The following is a 23147-nucleotide window of genomic DNA, read 5'->3' as shown; positions in this document are numbered from 1 at the left end:
TATTATACAGGATTTATATAGCGCCGGCAGTTTACGCAGCGCTTTACAACAACATTAGGGCAGACAGTACAAGTACAATACAATTCAATACAGAAGGAATCAGAGGGCCCTGCTCGTTAGAGCTTACAATCTAGGAGGGAGGGTCAAGTTATACAAAAGGGTAATAGCTGTGGGGGATGAGCTAATGGAGAAAATAATGCAGTTGTTAGATGGAGGCAGGATAGGCTTCTCTGAAGAGGAAAGTCTTCAGGGATCGCCTAAAAGTGGATAAATTTGGAGACAGTCTGACAGATTGGGGTAGGGAATTCCAGAGGATGGGCGAGGCTCGGGAGAAGTCCTGGAGGCGGATATGGGAGGAGGTGATGAGGGAGCTAGAGAGCAGGAGATCTTGGGAGGAACGGAGATGGCGTTTAGGTTGGTATTTTGAGACTAGGTTAGTGATGTAGCTGGGGGCACAGTTGTGGATGGCTTTGTAACTTATTGTTAGTAGTTTGAATTTAATTCGTTGGGCGAGTGGCAGCCAATGGAGGGATTGGCAGAGAGGGGTAGCAGACACTGATCGGTTTGTAAGGTGGATGAGTCTGGCAGCAGCATTCATGATGGACTGCAGGGGGATAGTCTGTTTAAAGGTAAGCCAATGAGGAGTGAGTTGCAGTAGTCAAGGCGAGAGATAACCAGGGAGTGAATAAGGAGCTTTGTAGTTTCATTGGTTAGAAAGGGACGTAGTTTAGAGATGTTGCGGAGGTTGAGGCGGCAAGCTTTGGAAAGTGATTGGATGTGGGGCTGAAAGGAGAGTTCAGAATCTAGGATAACACCTAGCACCCTGACATGTGTGGACGGGTGGATGGTTTTGCCATTGCTCTTGACAGAGAAGTCAGGGGAAGAGGCACGTGGGGGAGGAAATATTATAAGCTCAGTTTTGGACAAGTTGAGTTTGAGGAAGTGGTGTGACATCCATACAGATATGTCGGTTAGTAAGTTAGTGATGCGTGAAGAGACTGATGGAGTGAGTTGAGGGGTGGAGAGATAGATTTGTGTGTCATCAGCATAGAAATGATATTGAAAGCCATGAGAGGCTATCAGCTGACCCAGGGAAGAGGTGTAGATTGAAAATAAAAGAGGTCCAAGAACAGAACCTTGGGGGACCCCGACAGAGAAGGGAAGAGGAGTGGAGGAAGTAGAATTGTAAGTGACACTGAAGGTGCGTTGGGATAGGTAGGATGAGAGCCACTGAAGAGCACAGTCACGGAGACCGATGGAGTGAAGTTTTTTGAGGAGGAGGGGGTGGTCAACCGTGTCAAAGGCAGCTGAAAGATCCAGAAGTAGGAGTACAGAATAGTGTCCGTTGGTTTTTGCAGTTAGTAGGTCATTTGTGAGTTTTAAAAGAGCAGTTTCTGTGGAGTGTTGAGGGCGAAATCCAGATTGAAGGGGATCAAGAAGGTTGTTTTTAATGAGGTGGTCACTCAGTTGGTTGTAAACCAGGCGTTCAAGGAGTTTAGAGGAAAAGGGGAGCAAGGATATAGGGCGTAGGTTGTTAAGATTGGTAGGGTCCAAGGATGGTTTTTTGAGTATGGGAGTGACCAGTGCATGTTTTAGAGCATCGGGGAAGACGCCAGAGGTGAGGGAGAGATTGAAGATGTGGGTTAGAGAGTGTAGGATGGGGTCAGAGGGTGACCGTAGCATTTGAGAGGGAACAGGGTCCAGGGGACAGGTAGTTAGGTGGGCGATAGAAAGGAGTTTAGCAACTTCGTCTGGAGTAGTAGATTTGAATAGAGGTAGTGTCAGTTGTATCTGTTGACATGGGGTCTTAGCTGGGGGAGATACCTGTAGAGTGGAGATTTTATCACGGATTGTATCAATCTTGTTTTTGAAGTGATTAGCGATTTCCTGGGCAGTGAGTAAATCAGTGGGGGGAGGCGGTGGAGGACAAAGTAGAGAGTTGAAGGTAGAGAAGAGTTTACGGGGATTGGATGAGAAGGTATTAATAAGAGTTGTAAAATAGGTTTGCTTGGCAGTGTGGAGGAAAGAATAGTATTTTTGGAGGGCAGATTTGTATTGGTTGAAGTCTTTGAGAGACTTAGTCTTGTGCCACAGACGCTCAAGAGCGCGACTACGTTTTTTGAGAATTTTAGTGTCATCTGTTTGCCAGGGTTGTAGAGGTCGAGGCCTGATTCTGCGTGTAGTGAGGGGAGCGAGCTTGTCCAGGGTGAAGGACAGAGATTTATTGTAGATGGATATGGCTTGGTTGGGGCAGGACAGTGGAGAGATTTTGTCATAGAGGTGGTCGGTAGCAGAGTAGAGGAGAGAGGAGTTGAAGTTGCGAAAGTTTCTACGTTTGACGGTTAGGCGATTGGAGGGAAAGGTGGTGGAAGACAGGGGGAGATAGAAACTAATAAGGTGGTGGTCGGAGAGAGGAAAAGGATTGTTTGAGAAGTTGCATGGAGTGCATAGGTAGGAGAATACAAGATCAAGGGTATTGCCATCAGAGTGAGTAGAAGCCTGTACCCATTGCTTCAGGTCAAATGAAGAGGTTAGACTAAGAAGTTTAGAAGTAGCAGGAATGTTTGTATTAGCAGGGATGTTGAAATCACCGAGAAGGATTGTGGGAATTTCCGAAGAGAGAAAGTAGGGTAGCCAGGCAGAGAACTCATCAAGGAAAGTCGATAATGGTCCAGGGGGCCGGTAGTAACACTATATTCTGGTTTAAAAAAAAAAACAAAATCTATTCAAATACGTATTCGTAACTTGAAAATATTACCTCTATTGCTCTTAGCCAGGGACGTTGCTAGGTCTGAAAAAGATCTGGGCTATAGCCCATAGCAGCGGTCACCAACCTTTTTGCAGGCCCGGGGGGGGGGGGGGGCACGCGGGTTGTAAGCAATCTTTTGCGAGCAATGGCTGGTGTTGGCGTTTCAATCATTACAGCACCATGGTTGATATGGTGTCAGGGTGATTGAAGCGCATTATTTCTATTGTTATATTTTAATATATAATGAAGTGGTTCAACTCAACATAATGCAGAATCAGTGGGAGCCATGGGCGTGTCACTTGCCACATCTCCTGCCACCAGATGCAGCTTGTCACTTGCCACCATCGCCTGTCACCAGATGCAGCTTGTTACTTGCCATTGTCGCCTGTCACCAAATGTGGATTGCCACTTGCCACTGTCACCTGCCACCAGATGTGGATTGCCACTTGCCACTGTCACCTGCCACCAGATGTGGATTGTCACTTGCCACTGTTGCCTGGCACCAGATGTGGATTGTCACTTGCCACCATCACCTGCCACCAGATGCGGTTTGCCACTTGCCACCGTCGCCTGCCACCAGATGCGAATTGTCACTTGCCACTGTCGCCTGCCACCAGATGTGGATTGTCACTCGCCACCGTCGCCCGCCACCTGATGTAGATTGTCACTTGCCACTTCACACCACCATTTGCGGATTGTCACCTGCCACATCGCCTGACACCAGATGCGGATTGTCACTTGTAACATCGCCTTCCACCAAATGTGGATTGTCACTTGCCACCAGATTTGGATTGTCACCTGCCACATCACCTGCCACCAGATGCGGATTGTCACCTGCCACCAGATGTGGATGATCGCTTGCCACGTCACCTGCCACTATTTGCAGATTGTCACTTGCCATGCCAGCTACTGCCACCAAATTTGCATTGTCGCTGCATTGGTGGCAGGCGGGCAACACTGGTCCATTTAGTACAGAGGCAGGTGCAGTTGTCGGGTCTGAGTGAGGGCAGGAGTGCGGTGATGCGGGGCAGGCAGTGAGAGATGATGTCATCTCGCTGCTCCCCGATGCACCTCCGACATTGAAGAGGCCCGGCTGTGAGGGTGGAACTGCGGTGATGCAGGGCGGGTGGAGAGAGAGGATGTCATCTCTGCTTGTCCGCCTGCTCGCTTCTCTCATCCCCCTGCCCGGCTCTCTCATGCAGCCCACCCACTCCCCGCACCCACGGCCCAGCTGCAGAGAGGCCATGGCCCACTGGTTAGGCAGGGACCTGCAGTAAGAGACTCAGGGTTATGGGCCCCAGATTCTATAGCCCCAATAGCCACCCCCTAGCAACGCCACTGCTCTTAGCCTCTTCTAGATCTCATAATGTGAAAAAAGAAACAAAAATCACCCCAGCGCAACTATTTAAATGTTTTATGTTGTGCTACAATTTTCTGCTGCTAAATCAATCCTCATATATTTAATGATTTTTTTAATCATAATCTTGGATGAATCTTCTGCTTATATTTTCTTTAAAGGTAAGAGAAAGGGGGTGGTTTACAGTGCAAACCTAAAGAGGTTCTTTGGTAATTTTAAAAAACAAAAAAACCTAAAAGTCACTACAAATACTGAAGCTGCTCATCAGTGCCGCCTATCGGTGCCCATCAGTGCCACCTTTCAGTGCCCAACAGTGCCACCTATCAGTGCCGCCTATTAGTGCCCTTCATTGCCACCTATTAGTGCCCTTCAGTGCTGCCTATCATTACAGCTTCATCAATGACTTCTTCTCAGTGCCCACCAGTGCTACCTCTTCCTCTGCCCTGCTGACCCTATTGTATGTCCCACTGACCCCATCCTCTGCCCTATTGACCACATATATGGCACTTGGACGAATCATGTCTCAGGGCCTGATGAGGAAGCCGCAGCTGTTCACTGTGTAATGCTGCAGCTTCCTCATCAGGCCCTGAGAATGGTATACACTGGCTGGGGTGTGACAAATTTAGCTGTAAGGGGGGGGGTCGTCCGAATTTAGTCTTGCCTAGGGCAGAACAAAACCAAAATATACCACTGCCGGCACCACGGTCTTGGTTGTGGGAAACCAGCTATGACTCCCTGCAGCTTCACAACTGGTTTCCTGCTGTGCTTGTGTGAGTCACGCTGTGCTTTGTGAATGGACCTGCAGACTCCTGGGACCTGTCACATGTCCCAGGAGGTTGCAGGCAGGGAGGAGGAGGAAAGGGGGGGTGAACCACCGATGATTGACTTACTGCTTTTTTCTGAATTTTCCTGGACTCATTATGTTTTATAGCAGGCGGGGGGTTCTCTATCCTGCCTGCAATTTTCTTACCTATGAAGCATGTACAGTATAAGTTCTGCTTCCTGTTACCTTTCACCTATCAAGATTAATCAAGTAACATTTAAGAATGGGTCAACTTTTGGAGAAAAGCATGATACCAACAAATAAATAATACCAAGAAATAATATATTCAAGACAAAGAATGTCCAAACTGTAATGTCCAATTGTAGTATTTTATGTGCTTACCACCTGGAGTCCAGACACAAGATACATGCTTGGTGCATCAAATCTATCTATTCAGCATCTACAGAACTATTGTTAGCCAACTATTGGTGCCTCCGATGACGTCCGTATGACAAAACGCGTAAGGCGGGACTATCTTGGCACGCACAACGTCACGAAATCCGACCGGTGGAATGCAAGCGGCGGTTCTAAGCAGCGCTGCGTCCCCGGATCGCGTTGAGAGTCAGAGAGCCTGCAAGCTCCCTCTCCTCTATTAAAACACTATTTTTAAAGCATTTTAAATTGCCAGTGTGGATTCAGTCTTAGTGATTGGACTGTTTAGCACAAATAAATCAAATAATTATAAACAGAGTCACGCTATATGGAATTTTTTATTTTTCATTTAACACATTAAAGTGGATGTCCGGCTGGGATTTGTATTACAACAAGGGACAGTGAGTTCCCCCTCCTCCCTCTCTGCGAGTGGTCTATCCGGATTGGACTACGTGGAAGGATACCGGCACCTGTGGAATCGGAGAGATTAACAGTTGAGGATTAACATCACACGCTCGTACCCCTGCAGGGGCAGAGCGCTCCGGTGAGTGCAATCACATCGGGGGGAGATTGCCAATAACTACTGCACGGCTTTCCACTATCAAAGAAAAATCTCCTGGGAGACACGCTATATGATTTTTATGGGAATTTTTTTACTGCACATTTTATTACTGTTATGAACATTTTACACTAAACAGTATATGGGACTTTTTTTGACATACAGTTAGTTGAGGTTTTTTATATAAACGATTATTTATAATCTCTAGCGTTTTTTTGCACATTATTGCACAGTGGTTTGATAAACACGGTTTCTATATAGCACAATTTGGCACTTGCCACTTTGCATTTCTTAAGCAGTGGACCTATATAAGTTATTGTCAACACATGGTCTATAGTGTTGATAATATATGGTTTGTGTTTGCTTATTATATGGGATTATAATTGCTTGTATATATAGCTGACAATTCCCTTTGTCACTAACTAAGGATCTACCACCTTATAATATACACTATTTTTTTGGTTATTTTACATTATACCTTTTATTTATATTTGTGAAGGGATTGCACCACGCACTAGAGCATTCGTCACTTTAGAAATTAGAAATATTTCACACTAATACTTTCTTTTTTTAACACAGCGCTTCTAAAATACAGCATACACTATTTTTTGAAGTCATGCGGTATTTAAATAGTGAAAGCCTACGGTAATCTACTGCCAGTGATAACCGGCATCCTTAGGATGCTGGTTGTTAAGGAGCGGGTGGCCACCGGCATCCTTAACAGCCAGTAAACAACAGGAGCGGGCAGCCGCTGCATCATTAACAACCAATGAATCATCAGCTGCAGTGGCAGCTGGTGGGTTTTTCTTTCGGGGGGGCAAGCAAGCATCCCGCTGTCACCATTTGTTCCCCACTGACAGCTGAATGTAAAAAAAAAAAAAAAAAGAATTGCCGGCAATGGCGTGTGGGTCCCCCCAAAAATCCATACCAGACCCTTATCCGAGCATGCAGTCCGATATGTCAGGAAAGGGGAGCGAGGGCCAAGCGAGTGGCCTGTATAATTTTATATTAAATACATACAGTGAGGCACGGTGCCAAACATACTGAAAAATATTTGGGGTTTACATACATTTTAAGTACTTCAGTTGTTCTAATATTTTTATTTATCCATCTCAGCAAGAGAGCTAACATTTGAGTATAGGTCAAATAATTCTTTCTGGTACAGGTTGGTCACTGGGAGTTTCTTTAGTTCATATTGTGATTTTAATTTGAGCTTTCAACATGACTCCAAACTGCATATCTAAGGTGGAGGTCTGTTTGGGATTAGGAGTGTTATGTTTCAGAGTTCTGTTTAGATAAAAATGAAGAAACGCTGAGTACCTTCACACACGGCTTATTACAGGTCATGTGTGGACAACAGAAGTTCTCTGGAGGACGGTGAAGAAAATAGCAGGGAACTGAGGCCATGGATAATCCTTTAAAAACAAACAGAAGGCTGACAAGTTTTAGCTGGCTTCTTTACACTTTCTATTCACTGACTATGTTACATGAACAATATTTTGAGAGGGAACAGAGAATGATATGACACATAACACACCAAGGTGAGATGTTAGCAAAACTTTCTGCTTTATGTTGGTTTATATGCTTTTCATATGCCATAGCAAGGGTGCCTCTAAGCATTTTGATTGCTGAGCTGGCAAATGAATTAATCGTTCTACATGCTGACTGGAGAGATACGTACAATTAAAGTATAGAATTCATGAGAGAAATATAGTGACTTCTCCTTCTGGAAATGCTCATTACCAAGCTGCCATTCTGACCCTCTGTCGAATCACTGGCCTAGAATAACTATTAAGATAAAGACTTTATCTTAATATAAATATTAAAATAAAGGATTAAAGTGTTACTAGACCCAATAATATGAAAATAGTTCATCCGCCCCCTCACAGTGCCCACAGCTTATAAATTTTCTTTTTACGTTAAATTACTGCCACTATATACCTTTTTGAATGATCGGTATACCATGGTTACATCATAAACTGTACAGTTTCTTCAGTGCTAAGAGATCAGGAAGCAGGAGATTTCCACTGCAGCCTGTAAACACGCCCAGATGTGTGATGTCAATATCATGTGACCTGAGATCAAGAAACTGTTCTCTCCAGCATAAAAGACAACTGAGCATGTGCAGGTCAGCTACCCTTCCTGTGTTAGCTGGCCTTCTCCAGATAAACAGTGCAGGGAGGGAAGGATCTATGCATATGGGATAAAACAGCCTTTTTACACAATGCAGAGGATTAACCCCTTAAGTTCCACAGTGAGTATGCTATGCTATGCTGCATATACAGACTGATTTTACTGTTGTGGGTTTAGTAACACTTTAACCACTTCAATACAGGGCATTTTCACCTCCTTCCTGCCCAGACCAATTTTCAGTTTTCAGCGATGTCGCACTTTGAATGACAATTACGCAGTCATGTAACACTGTACCCAAATTAAGTTTTTATAATTTTTTCCCCACAAATAGAGCTTTCTTTTTCCTCAGTTTAGGCTGATATGTATTCTTCTACATATTTTTGGTAAAAAAATCATAATAAGCGTATATTGATTGGTTTGCGCAAAAGTTATAGTGTCTACAAAATAGGGGATAGTTTTATGGCATTTTTATTATTTTTTTTCTTTTTTCTAGTAATGGCGGCAATCTGCGATTTTTATTGTGACTGTGACATTGCGGCGGACATATCGGACACTTTTGACGCCATTTTGGGACCATTCACATTTATACAGCAATCAGTGCTATACAAATGCACTGATTACTGTATAAATGTCACTGGCAGGGAAGGGGTTAACACTAGGGGGCGATCAAGGGGTTAAATGTGTTACCTAGGGAGTAAATCTAACTGTAGGGGGAGGGGACTCACAAGGGGAGGAGACCGATCAGTGTTCCTATGTACTGGGAACACACCATCGGTCTCCTCTCACCTGACAGGACGTGGATCTGTGTGTTTACACACACAGATCCACGGTCCTGCTCTGTTATCAGGCAATCGCGGGTGCCCGGCGGACATCACGGCCACCGGGCACGCGCATCGGCTCCCGAGTGGCGCGCGTGCCCCCCAGATGGCCAGGAGGCCCAGGACATCATATGGCGATCGCCCAGGATGGGAAATCTCTCCTGCGGATGTCATGTGAATGAATGTGAAATGGTTAAGGATGAATCCACGGCACACGTCTGCTAACTCTCACTGAGTGTTAGAGTCCTTCTATTGTAGGGTTTGCCATCTTACTATTGTGGGGGGGTGAGTTTGGCCGGAGTGGCCTTTCAGGACTATATTATCTGTTTGTATTACATTTTGGGGTGAGCCATCTGCACACAATTTTAGAGTTGTTTTGTTTCACCTCTATTGTTGTTGACGACCGTATGGGGCTCCGGCAGTCTGCCCCGTTTACCCCTGCATGGGTGATTCTTGTGTTATTAAGATCCCAATAAGAAGATTTAAAAAACATTTAAACCAGTGGTTCAGCATAACAGCCAGGAAACGAGCATTTTTAGTGTAAGGCGGGTAATGGCAACTCTGTACAAATCAATAGCCTTATGTGAGCAGATACTTGTGAATAGAACCAGCATGCAACCAGGGTGAGGTATTCTGCTGTGTTTTGGTCACAGCTAATTGACCAGTTTGTATGCAGCCATAAAATGGCGTGTTGCTGCATCCAGAGGCGCCATTTAGCCATCTCAGAATGCAGCAAACTATGCACCCCATGGCCACCCATGTAAATGTAGCCTTAATAGTTAGAACTGAGGCAGCTCTCACCTTAAAATGATGTACACATCCATGTATTATTTGTATTCATCAGTAAAGTACAACCCCAATTCCCAAAAAGTTGGGACGCTGTGTAAAATCTACATAGAAACAGGATGCAATGATTTGCAAATCTCATAAACCCATATTTTATTCACAATAGAAAATAGAAAACCTATCAAATATTTAATCTGAGAAAATGTATAATTTTATGAAAAAAATTAAGATGTATGAGCATTATATTTCAACAAACCCCCCCCCCCCCAAAAAAAAGCACCAATCTGCACACTAACCCGCTAAGCATATATTCCATATAGTGCAAGCCCAAATTCTCCCCAAACAAAGATTCCCCTCCTCAAATCTCCTCCCTCTCCCTCCTCAAATCTCTTTTCCTGGCACAACTCCCCCCCCCCCAAAAAAAAATCGCCTACCCGTCAAATTTCCCCTCCAAGCACAAATCCTCCTCCAACATAAATTTCTCCTCCCAATCCCCCATCCTAGCATAAATCCTCTACTCCTCAAACTTCTCCTTCGAGCACGAATCCCCCTCTAAGCAAAGATCTTTCCCCCCAAAATTTCCCAATGAGTACAAATCCTCATCCCTCAGCACAAATCCCCCCTCCTAGCACAAATCCCCCCTTAAAATTTCCCCTACTAGCACATACCCCCCCCCCCAGTATTTCCTACTACCACAAATCCTCCCCCCCTATCGCCCTTCTTAACACAAATCCCCCAAAAATGCTCCCTTCCGAGCACGAATCCCCTCCCCCCTCCCAGCACAAAACCTTCTTCCTAGCGCAAATCCTCCCCCCAAAAATTTCCCCATGAGAGCAAATCCCTCCCGAGCACAAATCCCCCCCAATTCCCTTCTCCAAGCAACAATTATCTACCCCTAAATTTCTCCTCAAGTCCCCCTCCTGAAATTTCCCCTCCTAACACAAATCCCCCCCCCAATTTCCTCTCCTAGCACAACATCCCCCCCCACAAATTTCCCCTCCTAGCACAAACCCCCCCTCCCCTAATCATCCCTACTATCACAACTCCCCCCATCCCCCTTCTTAACACAACCCTCCAAAAATATTTTCCTTACTAGCACAAATCCTGCCCCCTCCTCCCAATCCCCCCCAGCACGAATGCCCCCAAATTACCCGTCCTAGCACAACTCCTCCCCCCAAAATGTTCCCATGAGCACAAATCCTCCTCCCAGCATGAATTTCCCCTGCACAAATTCCCCCAATCTCCCCTCCTAGCAAAAGTTCTCCCCAAATTCCCCCTCCTAGTAAATATACCCCCTTACTAGCACAAATCCTCTCCCCCCTCCCAAATCACCCTTCCTAGCTCTCCCCCAAATATGCACAAAGCCCCCCCTTCAATCCTCCCTCCTAGCACATATTCTCCTCCCCTAAACCTACCACTTAGCACTAATCCTCCTCTCCTTCCCCCCTACTAGCACACTCTCATCCCCAGAACAGATGTTTCTTGCTCTTCCCCCACGATGCATGTCTCCAGTGCATTTCTCTTGTCCCTCAATCACACAGACCTCAGATACAGCGTAGCAGTTGATTGTGTGGTGTCCTTTCTCCTAGGTCCTCCTCATCTTGGCATGTCAGAGTTGAGGAGGAGCCTGGGGCAAGCTGACTTTTAACACTTTTGCCAGGTAGCCAGCAGGGAGAGATGCTGGCTGCTGTAGGGGTATGGGAGTGTGGCTCGGGGATACTACTGACTGTCATATCAGGACTTTACAGAATTTGCTTATCTGCCCCTACCCATATTTCTTTGCTGGGAGGAGATGTGGCGGGTAAGCAAACCCTGTGCAGTCCCAATCTGACAGTCTCAATACAAAAGTGCTGCAGTGGTAGGAGCAGGAGCTGGAGGGGAGAGAGAGAGAGCACAGCCTGCATCTCCTCCTGGCTCTGTTCTGCTCTCCAGATTCAGCTTGTAACCTCCTGCACTAAGCTGAAATGAGTAGCAATGCTAATGTCACTACTCCTGTAAGCTTGCAGTGGCAGGAACTCTCCACGCGGTCCCCCCTCCCCTGCTGCCCCCTTGTCCCAGCCCTAACCTCAATAGTTTTCCATCTGAAGTGGACGTAATTTTTAACTGTGTTAGGAATTTTCTGCCAACTGCTGTGATTTTCCTCCAAAGATGAGGCCAGTACTGAAGCCATCTGTTTGTGTTCTAACGCCCCTCCTCCATTCACATAACAATGCAGACTCTGCTTTAGTTATTGTGTACCTATGCCAATAAATATTTTCAGTCGTTGTAGTATTTATTTAACAGTAATTTTTTTGTAGCCTTGACAATTGTAATTGTTTGTGGTCCTAGTTTTTGAATATACCATTCATTGTGAGAAGCTAGTGACAGGGTTCCTTTAAAACTCTATCTATATTTATGTTTTTGTTTAGTTTTTATTTTTCTGTGTCCTTTTGGCAAGGTTTTCTATTATTTGCTGTCCTGGAAGCAGATAAAATCTGTCTAAAGTGGAAAGAAGGAAATCTCTAAAGATAGACCTATCCAATTCAAACTTTATCATCAGATACATTATACTCTACAATAATAAACGTTGAAACGTAATCACTGTTCCCTTTGTTTTCATGCCTGTGGTCAGAAAGGCAGATTATTTCATGCACTATGGATATGGCCACATGTGCACTCATTCTGGTCACATGTCAATAGGTTTCTTGAATCAATGTTAGGTCTTTCTAATATACAATGTACAAAGGTATGCTTATTGGAATTAATGGAGGACCTCCAGATTACCTCACAAGCTAAGAAATTAATGAGATTATTATATTTCTATGCAAAAAATCTATACTATGGACCTGGAAATCTTCTGCACATCTTTCTCAGTGTAAAAATGTAATTAATTCTGCTTTTCCCCTACACCAGCTTGCATGTGCCAACAAGGTTTCCCTCAAGCATTTCAATAAAATTTGGGGTCCATGGAAGTGTTCTGTGCTTACTATTAGGTCACTATGATTAAACCGGTAGATTACATTATTGACTGCATATATTTCTTTGTAATTCATTGTGCTGTATTGTTTTGACCATAGCTATTAATCCTGTTGCCACATCTCTGAAGGACAAAATTTTGTGAAATTACGTTCACTATCTTGTTATATATTATGCCTATATTTATATCTAAAACTCAATAAACAGCATCTTTAAAAAAAGGAAAGGGATGCAGAAGGAAAAGTGGGGAAAAATAGAGGGGTACAAAATTCAAGTACGGGGAAGATTTAACAGCATACACAGTACTCCCCCAACAAAATGTACAAAATAGGAAGACATGTTAAAAGTAATATACCATTTTAATATTACAGATTAGATTAAAATTTGGAAATATGGTAGACTAAGAACTTTTAAGGAACAAAGTCTCCTAGACATCTATAATGTACTCAGGAAAGCAAGCAGAGCCAGGCTACCGTAGAGGGGGAGGATGTCAAGCTAAATTTAAAACAATTGCTCCATAGATAATGGATTGAAGATATCAGAATTAACTATCTACCTATCATGTATATTTTGGAATTTGGTTGCACAGTCTTGATGGGCATATATGTTTCATATAGGGGAGATTGGCATTGAAAATCTACTTTTAGTTGTCACAGGAACAGGTGTACCCATTTGAGGATCTTGCCTTTTGTTTTGGTGACAACTGTGACATTTTGGATTTCCCATCACTTTCTGTCCCCTACTGGTGCCATAGACAGCAATGAAACCTGCACTCTATTCAAGATTAAAACAAAATAGTTTTTTTGGATTCAGATAACTTTTAGCATTTAGGGAAGAGGAGAAGCACAATGAATTGACTAATTCCTGGTATTATTACAGGTGCAAAATGGTTGTAAACTGCACTGTGTTTGCAAGAGTTATTATTATTTGACTTATTTTGGTGTATTTTTTAACTACAGAAATAAAGAATGGAAATCTGAAAGCCATCTTAGGACTGTTTTTCAGTCTATCACGTTTCAAGCAACAACAGCATCAACAGCAACAGTATTATCAGTCATTGGTGGAGCTCCAGCAACACGTGTCTCACCCCCCCCCTCCTGCCGAAGGCAGTCAGCCCAAAACGCAACAAGATATGCAGTCAAGGTATGACACTACTATTAAAAAATGAACTCAAGCTATGTCTTCTTTCTACCTGGCATGTATTTGTTTTTAGCTTTTTCCTTAGTTTGATTAAAAATTCTGCCAATAAGTGCATTCCTTATGGCTAGAATTGCTTGACATTCAACAGCACTGGAATGTACATGATTTGTCTGGATGTTGGGACTGGACTAGAGTGATATCATATTGTGTGCATTTCAAAGATTCTGAAATAAGGATTACATGGAAAATTTAAAGAAAAAAGGAATAGGAAATGCCCAGAGATAAGCTTTCATGAACTAATGAACTATCAATGTAATTTTGTTGTCCTTGTGGCATCTACAATAACTTGATATACAGTATAGCATGATTGCTTTTGACTTGCTGCTAAATTTGATATATATATAATCCTCAAAGTGATCAAAGTGATAAAAAAAAGTGATAAAAAAAAAAACCACAAATAGAATTGTATTCACCGTTTTTCCAATATTCTTTGTTTACTTGACAGGAACAGACAAATTAAATCACACCTTTCCTTAGAGAAACAAGGTGTTTGCCATTACTGACTGCCTTCTGAAAATGCCAGGAACCAGAGCCACTGACTTTAAGACGATTCACACCATTGCCGCATGCGGCTCCCAGCTCCCAACGTCCTGGTACACCTTTTCAGGTCTGATTTCAGCCCGAATTTTTGGCTGAATTCGGACCTGAAACAGACCAAAATACGCTGTGCAAATTAACATTGGAGCCGCAGCAGATATATGTGAACCGGCTCCATAGAGAGCCAGTCAAAATCTCTTTTATTGCGAATTGGTGTGAACCCAGCCTAAAACTTTTTTAGTCACTGACTGGAAACATGTATGCAGGTCAATAAGTCTGAACTCCAGGTCTGTGACTCAGAAAGTTTTGAAGCCAAAATCTTCAATAGATGTGTTGAATGCATTTATCTAAAATGGGATTGCTTTGAAGGCACCCACATAGCGGTTGATTTACTAAAACTGGAGAGTGCAAAATCTGGTGCAGCTTTGCATAGAAACCAATCAGATTCCAGGTTTTATTGTCAAAGCTTAATTGAACAAGCTGAAGTTAGAAGCTGATTGGCTACCATGCACAGCTGCATCAAATTTTGCACTCTCCAGTTTCAGTAAATCAACTCATAGTGTCTACTGATTCTAGATGACTGCCATATTACCTTTTCAGAAGCAAAACGTTATTTATGTTAAGGTGCTGATCCTGTGATTGGAGTGGTGAATTTAGTCACATGTTATTTTGCTTGTTTCATTTATTATTACAAGTATTTATATAGAGCCATCAATTAATGCAGTGCTTTACATATTCTACATTTACATCAGTCCATGCCTTCAAGGAGCTTACAATCTAACGTCCCTATCTCACATACACACATACTTGGGGACAATATAGACCAAAGTCATTTATCCTACCAGCATGTCTTTGGAGTGTGGGAGGAAACTAGTACAGTATACACAAAGAAAACCCACACAAGCAGGGGGAGATCGTTTCCTGATTGGGATTCCAATTATGGGCCGTATTGCTGCCAAGCAGGACCCCCCTCTGAAAATGTTGGTGAAGACAAAAATGTTTACCTCAATAAATATGAAATACGTTCCTTTGTATTTCATATATTTCTGGAGTTATATTTTGAAAATTAGTTCCAAATGTTGTGGTTTATGACCTCAATTTTAATCAGACCTTCACCTTCTAAAAAAATGCATTTTTAAATTTGAAATGGACTTCCTATTGTGTTCATGTGTATAAATAATGTAACTACAAAAGCATTTTAATGTTGAGTCCCCCCCCCAAAGTGATTTGCAGTCTTAATACAGTATTGTAGGAAGACTTGCATTTCATTGAATAACAAGTTCACAACAGGCTGTACAATGGATTTTCAGATAGCCACGCCAATTGTTACTGCAGTAATAACAAACTGAGATCATGTTGTCACCTACAAAACAAGTGAATGTACTGTTTGAGCTGTATTTCCGTGCCCTCTGTTTTAGATCAATAGGAGCCTGGGATTATGGAAGAAATTCCCTCAACATGTTCTATTTTTTCCTGTTTTTTGGTGAACAATATTGCTTGTGGGTTTATATTAGTATGCATAACAAGAGCCATATTAAAAACTACAAAATAATGCACCATGTGACACCTGTATCAAAGCCTGTTTTGAAAAGTGTAATGTTTTATTATTTTTTTATCATTACTTTATATGATCTTTGAATTATATACATTCTCTTTCAAACAAATGCAGAAATCAAAAGTCCAAGAGCAACCCATAGCAACCATTCAGATTTTACTTTGTTCATAATAAATTAGAAAACACAGATTTGAATTGGTTGCTGTAAGTACTTCAGTATGTACTTTCCACTTTTCACTGGTTTATTGAATGGATCTGTTTAAATGTTTGTTCTCTTTTTTTCTGTGAAGCAAGAATAGGAATGCTTTAAGTCTTCAGCCTTAAAGATTTTTTTGCACTAAGTATTTTAATGCAAACCAGCAGCCATGAACAGTGCTGATTGTACATGCCTTAGCTTTCTTATATTATGGTTGAACAGATAAATTATGCTTCCTTCCTGATAGATGGCATCTCTGTTTACCTTGTTGTAAATCCTTGTAATTACTCCAGGAACATTTGTCAAAAGTACGAAGTATAGACATGTTTGCATTAAAAGTAATATGCCTGTGTCAAAGAATTTATTATTAATAACAATATTTTATTGATAATGGAAATGTTCTTAAATAAAGTTACCATAGAGAACTGTACATTTGCATACATTGCCCAGCTAAGATTACTTAATTACAATGTGGTTGATTTAATAAAGACAGTAATGCAGACTGCTTAAGCTCAATGTTATTGCCACTAGGGATCATGTACAGTATGCACATAATAAACGATAAAATTGCAATAAAGGAAAGCAGATTTATTCATATTGATTTAATGAAGGCAAATGGGCTAGTCACTTTGAAAGGTAAGTTGCACTTTGCAAGGTAATTTGCACTCTGCAAGGGGATTTTCCCCAGAGCTTAGTAAATGAGGTGAAGCTCTGCTGGCATCCATCATCCAATTCAGTGCAAGCAAAAATGCTGTTATTTCCTTGCATGTGATTGGGTTTTCTTTTCAAAGTTAAACTTCACCACACTCATTAAGCTCCGTGGAAAATTTAGTAAGACAAATCAAATAAATCTGATTTCTTATGTGCATTATATTATTTAATATGTGCATGCACGATCCCTAGTAGCTTTGAAGCTTAAAGTGGATGTAAACCTGAATTTTTTTTTGTCATAATGTCATAATGTAGAGTATAAGATTTCCTATCATTTGAGCCCAGTCTTGCCACAAAGAGTTAATCCAGCTCTGAGCAATCCTCTTTTATTGTTCAGTGAGATAAAACTTGACAAACAGAGAAAAATTTTGTCAAATCCTCCCCCTTGCTGTGAGTGACAGGTGATTTACATCTCGTGCACTAGCCTAAGACACAGGCATTATTTTTTAATTCCCTCCCCCACTCCTTTCTTTAGCAGCTCTGCAAGGATTGGCTGTTCAACCCCTCAGCATGATTTGGCATGCTGAAGTCATGTGGTTACTTTCCTGTCTTTTCACTGAATGTTAGAGATCATAGCAGAAGTTCAGTGTAAGAAATACACAGGAGAAAATGCATATTGACAAGGGGAGTGTAGAGGTGGACGGGGAGTCTACTGACATCACAACTCCACCCACCGAGCTCCAGACAACAGACCCACCCACAGAATCTGCAGTTTTTTCGGGTCTCATAACAGACAGAGTGGAGACATTTGACAGGTAAAGATACATGCAGGAGGCATGTATATCCTTATAGATAACCCCTATGGCAGTAGTTTAGAAAGGATGACATTGGGTTTACATCCACTTTAAAGCAGCCTGCATTACTTGGCATTATTGAGGAGGTTTTGTGTCTATGACTTGACTATGGCCTTGTATCTTCTTAGCTATGTCTTGATAACTAAGTAAGAGAAAATGATGTTATTAACAATGATATTATTTTTGAATGGTTCATCCTCAAAACCAACATTGCTGGTTATAAAGTAGGGTTGCAGACTGGGGCCTGAAAACACAACAGATTTTTAGGATGGAGGGGCTCTCCCCTTTGCTACAAAGAGGATAGCTTATAGTTAACTTATGTGGGATATCATATATTATAAAATAAAACTTTTTCTAAACTTCAATTACAGAAGACAATTTGGGGCAAAAGCTATACTTTCTTGTAGTATATTTATAAACGATCAAAAAAATGAACAAACCTTTTCATTTCTCACCCATGAAATCAGCAACATCATGCTCATTTATCATAGTATTTATCATATTATTTCATTTTAAACTGTGACATTATATTATATTTATTTTGCTTGTAAGCAATTGATTAACTTTAGATCATTGATATTTCATTGTCAATCCATCATACCTGATTATATTTCTAATATACATTGCATCACTAAATTACCACTGTGTACCTGTAATAGTGTGGTGACCCATTTGCATAGTGTGATGTGTGTTTTGCTGCATGCTGTTGGATATGCTTTTATTTAATTGTTCTGTTTCTTCTCACACAGTCTGGCAGCCAGATATGCAACTCAGACTAATCACAGTGGGATTGCAACATGTCAAAAAAAGACTACTAGGTCAGTTGACAACTCTAATTTATTGTGTGCTAGAGATACACAACTGAAGTCTTGCTCACTGATTTCCTATTATGTAGATCTAACCAGACATTAAGCAATCCATAATGCTTCCCCAAATATATTTATACCAACAAATTGAGCTGCCAGACAGCCTTTGGTAAAATAATAGTGTTTTGCAAAGTGTGGAGAACAGTATTCTTAACAGACTCTACAGAGTATATCATCCAAAAGAGTACATTCACTGTATTTTAGACAATAATTGAAAAAAAAAGTTAATTGTAATTAATATACTCTTAAAACATATATATTTTTTAGTTGCAGTGTCCATGTATTTTAATCCACTGGTGTTTAATTATTAGAGGCCTGAAATATAATAGCAGTCAGATGTTCCATGATTATTCATTAAGTTAGTTGTCCAGAGATCAATCAGCTTACAATTAAAACTGTTAGATTCAAGATTGAAAATTAAAAAAAAAAAAATTAATTACTTATCTGGGTCATCTGAGACCAATCCTTCTTGGGTGGGGAGTGACTTAACTGAAAACATGCTTTGCCATCTGACAGATATTGGTGGTCTAGGGGTCTGCAGGTGGCAGAGGAAACTTGTGTTTGGAAGGTGTATACTCTATTGACAGTCCACAAATGTTTGCATATTCCACCCTAAACTATATGTGTAGCGATTATTATCTGGAAAAAAACAAGTAACGACCCAATGCAAACATTTTCTATTAACAGAAAATAAATACAGGGAACCTATATTCATAATCTGCAGGTGTGACCCCATTTTCTGTGACCATTTTCATTAAAAATAAATTCTTAGACATTATGCGTATATTACCTGATCCTAGCAGCTTAGAATAAACCTTCCAGAGAATGAAGGGGGTGCTTATTGCTTCCTTCTGAAGTTCCCTAGCTATTATGACTATTTTTGCTGGTCATACAGTGATAGTTTTTTTTTTTTCCGTTTAGTCTGCAGTCTGATTCCGCCATCCATGCTATTAAGTGAGGATGAAAGAATCTCCCACAGTGCCTATTGTATTTTAAAAGCGAGCCCCGCTGCTTGTCAAAGTACCCATATAGGTCTTACAGCAGTTTGAATGCAGCTATATTTCTCCCAACAATTTCCTGCTCAACTCCTTTGATTTTTCAATCAAAGGATGTCTGGCTGGCGAGAAGTAGCTGATAGGGCCACCCACTGAAAGAATTTTGTTTAACCCGGAACAAGTATATAGATCAGAAAAGTTAGACACTCTTATAATACTTATAATACTCTATAATACATGATCAGGTGGGGGAGCCCATGACTGCAATTTAGACAAAAAAATGTTGGGCTTAGGGAGCCTTGGGCAAACCTTTCCCCCAGATAAACAGAAATATACGCAGATAATGCAAGGTTACATTAATGGGTAGCACGCAGAAAAGGTAAAGAATTTTGGGGAGCAGGATAATTTTAAATGCAGTGATTTTACCCAACCACAAAATACGTAAGGACGACCATTGAGCCATCAGAGAAGTAAGTTTGGACAGCATGGAGGGGTAGTTGGCCTGAAGTAAAGAAAGGGAACAATGTTTGTAGGGATCCTAAGTCTTGTGGAGTAAGAGTCAAACTGAGAGCCTTTGACTTCCTCCAGAACGGAGATTGTAGCAAACTGGTCAAGGATCCGCAGTAAGTTTAAGGTGGGCATTTTGGGAGAGGTATTGAAAAGGAGGATGTCGTTGGTGAACATAATAAGCTTATGGCGGTGTCCACTAAATTGACATCTGTAATGTCTAGGGAGGAACCAGTTAGCTTGGCTAGGGGTTCGATGGAAAGGGCGAATAATTTGAGGAAGAGGGGGCAGCCCTGTCTCATGCTGTGGGCTACAGGAACTGAGTCAGACCTGTATCCAGAGTATTTAAAATAAGCTTGGGAGCAAGTACAGAGGGCTGAAATCCATAGGAGGAAATGAGGGCTGAAACCCCAACCTGTAACCCCAAATAAGGGCTGAACCCCCAGTGTGTAACCCCAAAATATAATGCAGGTAAGGCCAAAGCCATTCTTTTTCAATAGAGAGAAGGTAAGTATTGGAACCTCTGCCATGTTATATTGCCGTCTCTAACCCAGCAGGGGAAATTTACACTCTCATTTTGTCCTTGTGATTATTGTCACAGAGACAGGAAGTGATGAGAAATACACAATTTTACAGTTCTCACTGGAACAGGAATAGAAGGAAAGTTTTGCAATTGGGACATTTGTTTCAATATGGCAAAAACTGTTCAAAAAGGTATTTCACTAATTTTGGAGAGATACTCTCTTGCATCCTGTTGTGTCCTCTGGACAGAATGTAAATGTAACCACCTTTTGTGCCACCTTTAAATTTATACCAAAAACATCTATAAATTGCATTGTTCAACATGTGTCTACATACCAATTGATGTTGACCTGGTTTTCACCTTGTGATATTCACCAGTCCTTTTTGTTACTCAGTTTTTTAATCTCACCAGATTATGATTAGTTGGTATTAGGTTGCATGTAATTATTTGTCACAGAATGACAAAGCAGTGGTTTGCTAAATTCAGAGGAACATAACATCACACTGAGAACATTTTGGTTACTGTATCTAACATTCAATGCTATTAATCACAAAGATGTATCCGTTCCAAAAAACCTAAGAACAATCAGAGATGGAATCTATAAAGGGAAGTTGAAAGCAATTTTTTTTTTTTTTTTGGAGTACTAACGTCCTGTTTATTTTTCTTTAAAAAGATTATAGGGACTTGACATGTGCTCTAAGGCTGGGTTCACACACGTGCTGTGCAAATTGAAGCTCTGTTTTCACAGCTAATTGACAAAGTAGTTGATCAGGGTTTCAGTTCAGTTTTTTGTTTAGAATCCGGTCAGGTTTGCATCAGGATCAGTACAGGATTTTATACTGTTCACAACTGAATGACATGTGTGATTTAGAAGCGTTCCCATAGAAGTCAATTGGCCTGAATTTGTACCTAAGCTGGATCTCACTGCTCAGAAAACTGACAGAACTCTTTTTCAATTTGCACTGAATCCACACTCCGGCTGCACCGGACATATGTGAACAGGCACAATAGAAAGCAATGTTCTTTCACATGTCATGCAAATTGGATGTGGTTTACCATGCATCCAATTCCCATATGTGTGAACCTAGCCTAAGACCTAGGATATTTATTTTTCTGGAACAGTTGTATGTTGCTGTAGTTGTTATTGCTGTATTGTTGCAGGTCCATATGCCTTTCTTGGCTATATTTGTAACTGTAGGTAAAATGGTGGGAATTTTTTTTTTTTTAAATAAAGTGTAGACAAACAACAATATAGCATATCTCCAGCTCTGTTTCAGACATTTATCAAGTGTTATTCTTGCAATATGTTCATGTATCCATTTCAAACAAAATAGCACTGCAGCATAGCTCTATAATTCATATGTGTATATGATAACATGCCTATACTATCTATTCTTTGTATTGCTTTAAAAAAAAAAAAAAGTAACAGTATAACATTGGGCATGCTGTGTGGTTAAATTATGTGGTTACTCAAGTGTACAATTAATGTAATTGCAAACTTTACTGCTAATTATGTTAATTATAATAACTTCATCTGCATTAAAAGATGAGTAAGCCTAAATGAAGGTAGCTTGTGTAATGTTTGTTGATGAAATTTTTATTTTTTGATTCTCTGGGGTTGATTTAATAATGGTAAAGTACTCATGTGCAAGGAAAATACCAAAAATAGAAAAAATAAAATAATTTTGCTTGCACAAGATGGAGAAAATGGAAGTCTGCAGAGCTTTGCCTCGTTCATTAAGCTAAGGAAAAATTGTGTTTGAAAAGTGAACATCCTTTTTGTCTTTAGTAAAACATACCCAACTTGATGGTATGTTCAGGCCGTCAATATATATTTTTGCACAGTGTTATGCATTGCAAGCCTCCGTAATTTTAAATATGATTTTGTTTATATATATCTTGTTGTTTGTATATAATTATGTTGTTGATGAAAGACATAGGAGTTGCCTAGGGCAGTGATGTCACAAGGGGCGGGGTCTCTGGTTGACGTCACCTGATGGCCACACTCCATAGTTATATAAGAACTGTCAGACACCGGAGCTGACAGAATGGCAGGAGCCAGCGTCGGAGGAGGAGCGATTCTTTTTTCAGCGTGTTAGTGGCCGTGGCGGTGGAAGACATTGTGATTGATGTTGAAGCTACCATGGGGGACATTAGTAATTTTTAATAAAAGACTTGTCAAAAACCGTCTCATGTTTTTATTACATTACACTGTTTTTTTGGGGTGAATGGGTAGGGGTACTATGTACCGCAGACCCCCCAAAAACCACAGCCCAGGGTTGTGGGGAAGAGGCCCTTGTCCTCTTCCCCACAAGGTGCTTTGGCGTGGGGAGGCAAACCCCCCCCGCCCCAAAGCACCCACCCACCCCCCCATGTTGAGGGCATATGGCCTGGTATGGTTCAAGAGGGGGGATGTTTGCTCCTCCCCCCCCCTTTCCTGACCTGCCGGGCTGCATGCTCGTATAAGGGTCTGGTATGGATTTTGGGGGGGAACCCCCCCGCCATTTTTTTTCTAATACATTTTGCATTAATAAAATTGGGGTTGATTTACTAAAGGCAAATCCACTTTGCACTACAAGTGCACTGCAAGTGCATTTGGAAGTGCAGTAGCTTTAGCTCTGAGGGGAAGATCTAAAATGAGGGGAGGCTCTGCCGATTTTATCATCCAATCATGTACTAACAAAAATGCTGTTTTTTTATTTTCCTTGCAT

The 23147-nt window shown here is 41.3% G+C and overlaps 1 protein-coding gene across 1 annotated transcript in view; it reads left to right on the top strand.

Annotated features, from left to right (window-relative positions):
- Window positions 1-23147, top strand: part of NAV3 (neuron navigator 3) — a gene marked incomplete in the record, with an annotated part of 918952 nt that overhangs the window by 591997 nt on the left and 303808 nt on the right. The window contains 2 exon segments of the mRNA XM_073620003.1: window positions 13512-13695; window positions 18295-18363. Coding sequence (XP_073476104.1) covers window positions 13512-13695; window positions 18295-18363 — 253 coding nt within the window.

This window comes from Aquarana catesbeiana, linkage group LG03 (genome assembly GCF_042186555.1).
Source record: "Aquarana catesbeiana isolate 2022-GZ linkage group LG03, ASM4218655v1, whole genome shotgun sequence".
Classification (NCBI taxonomy): domain Eukaryota; kingdom Metazoa; phylum Chordata; class Amphibia; order Anura; family Ranidae; genus Aquarana; species Aquarana catesbeiana.
This window is presented reverse-complemented; position numbering and strand designations above follow the sequence as displayed.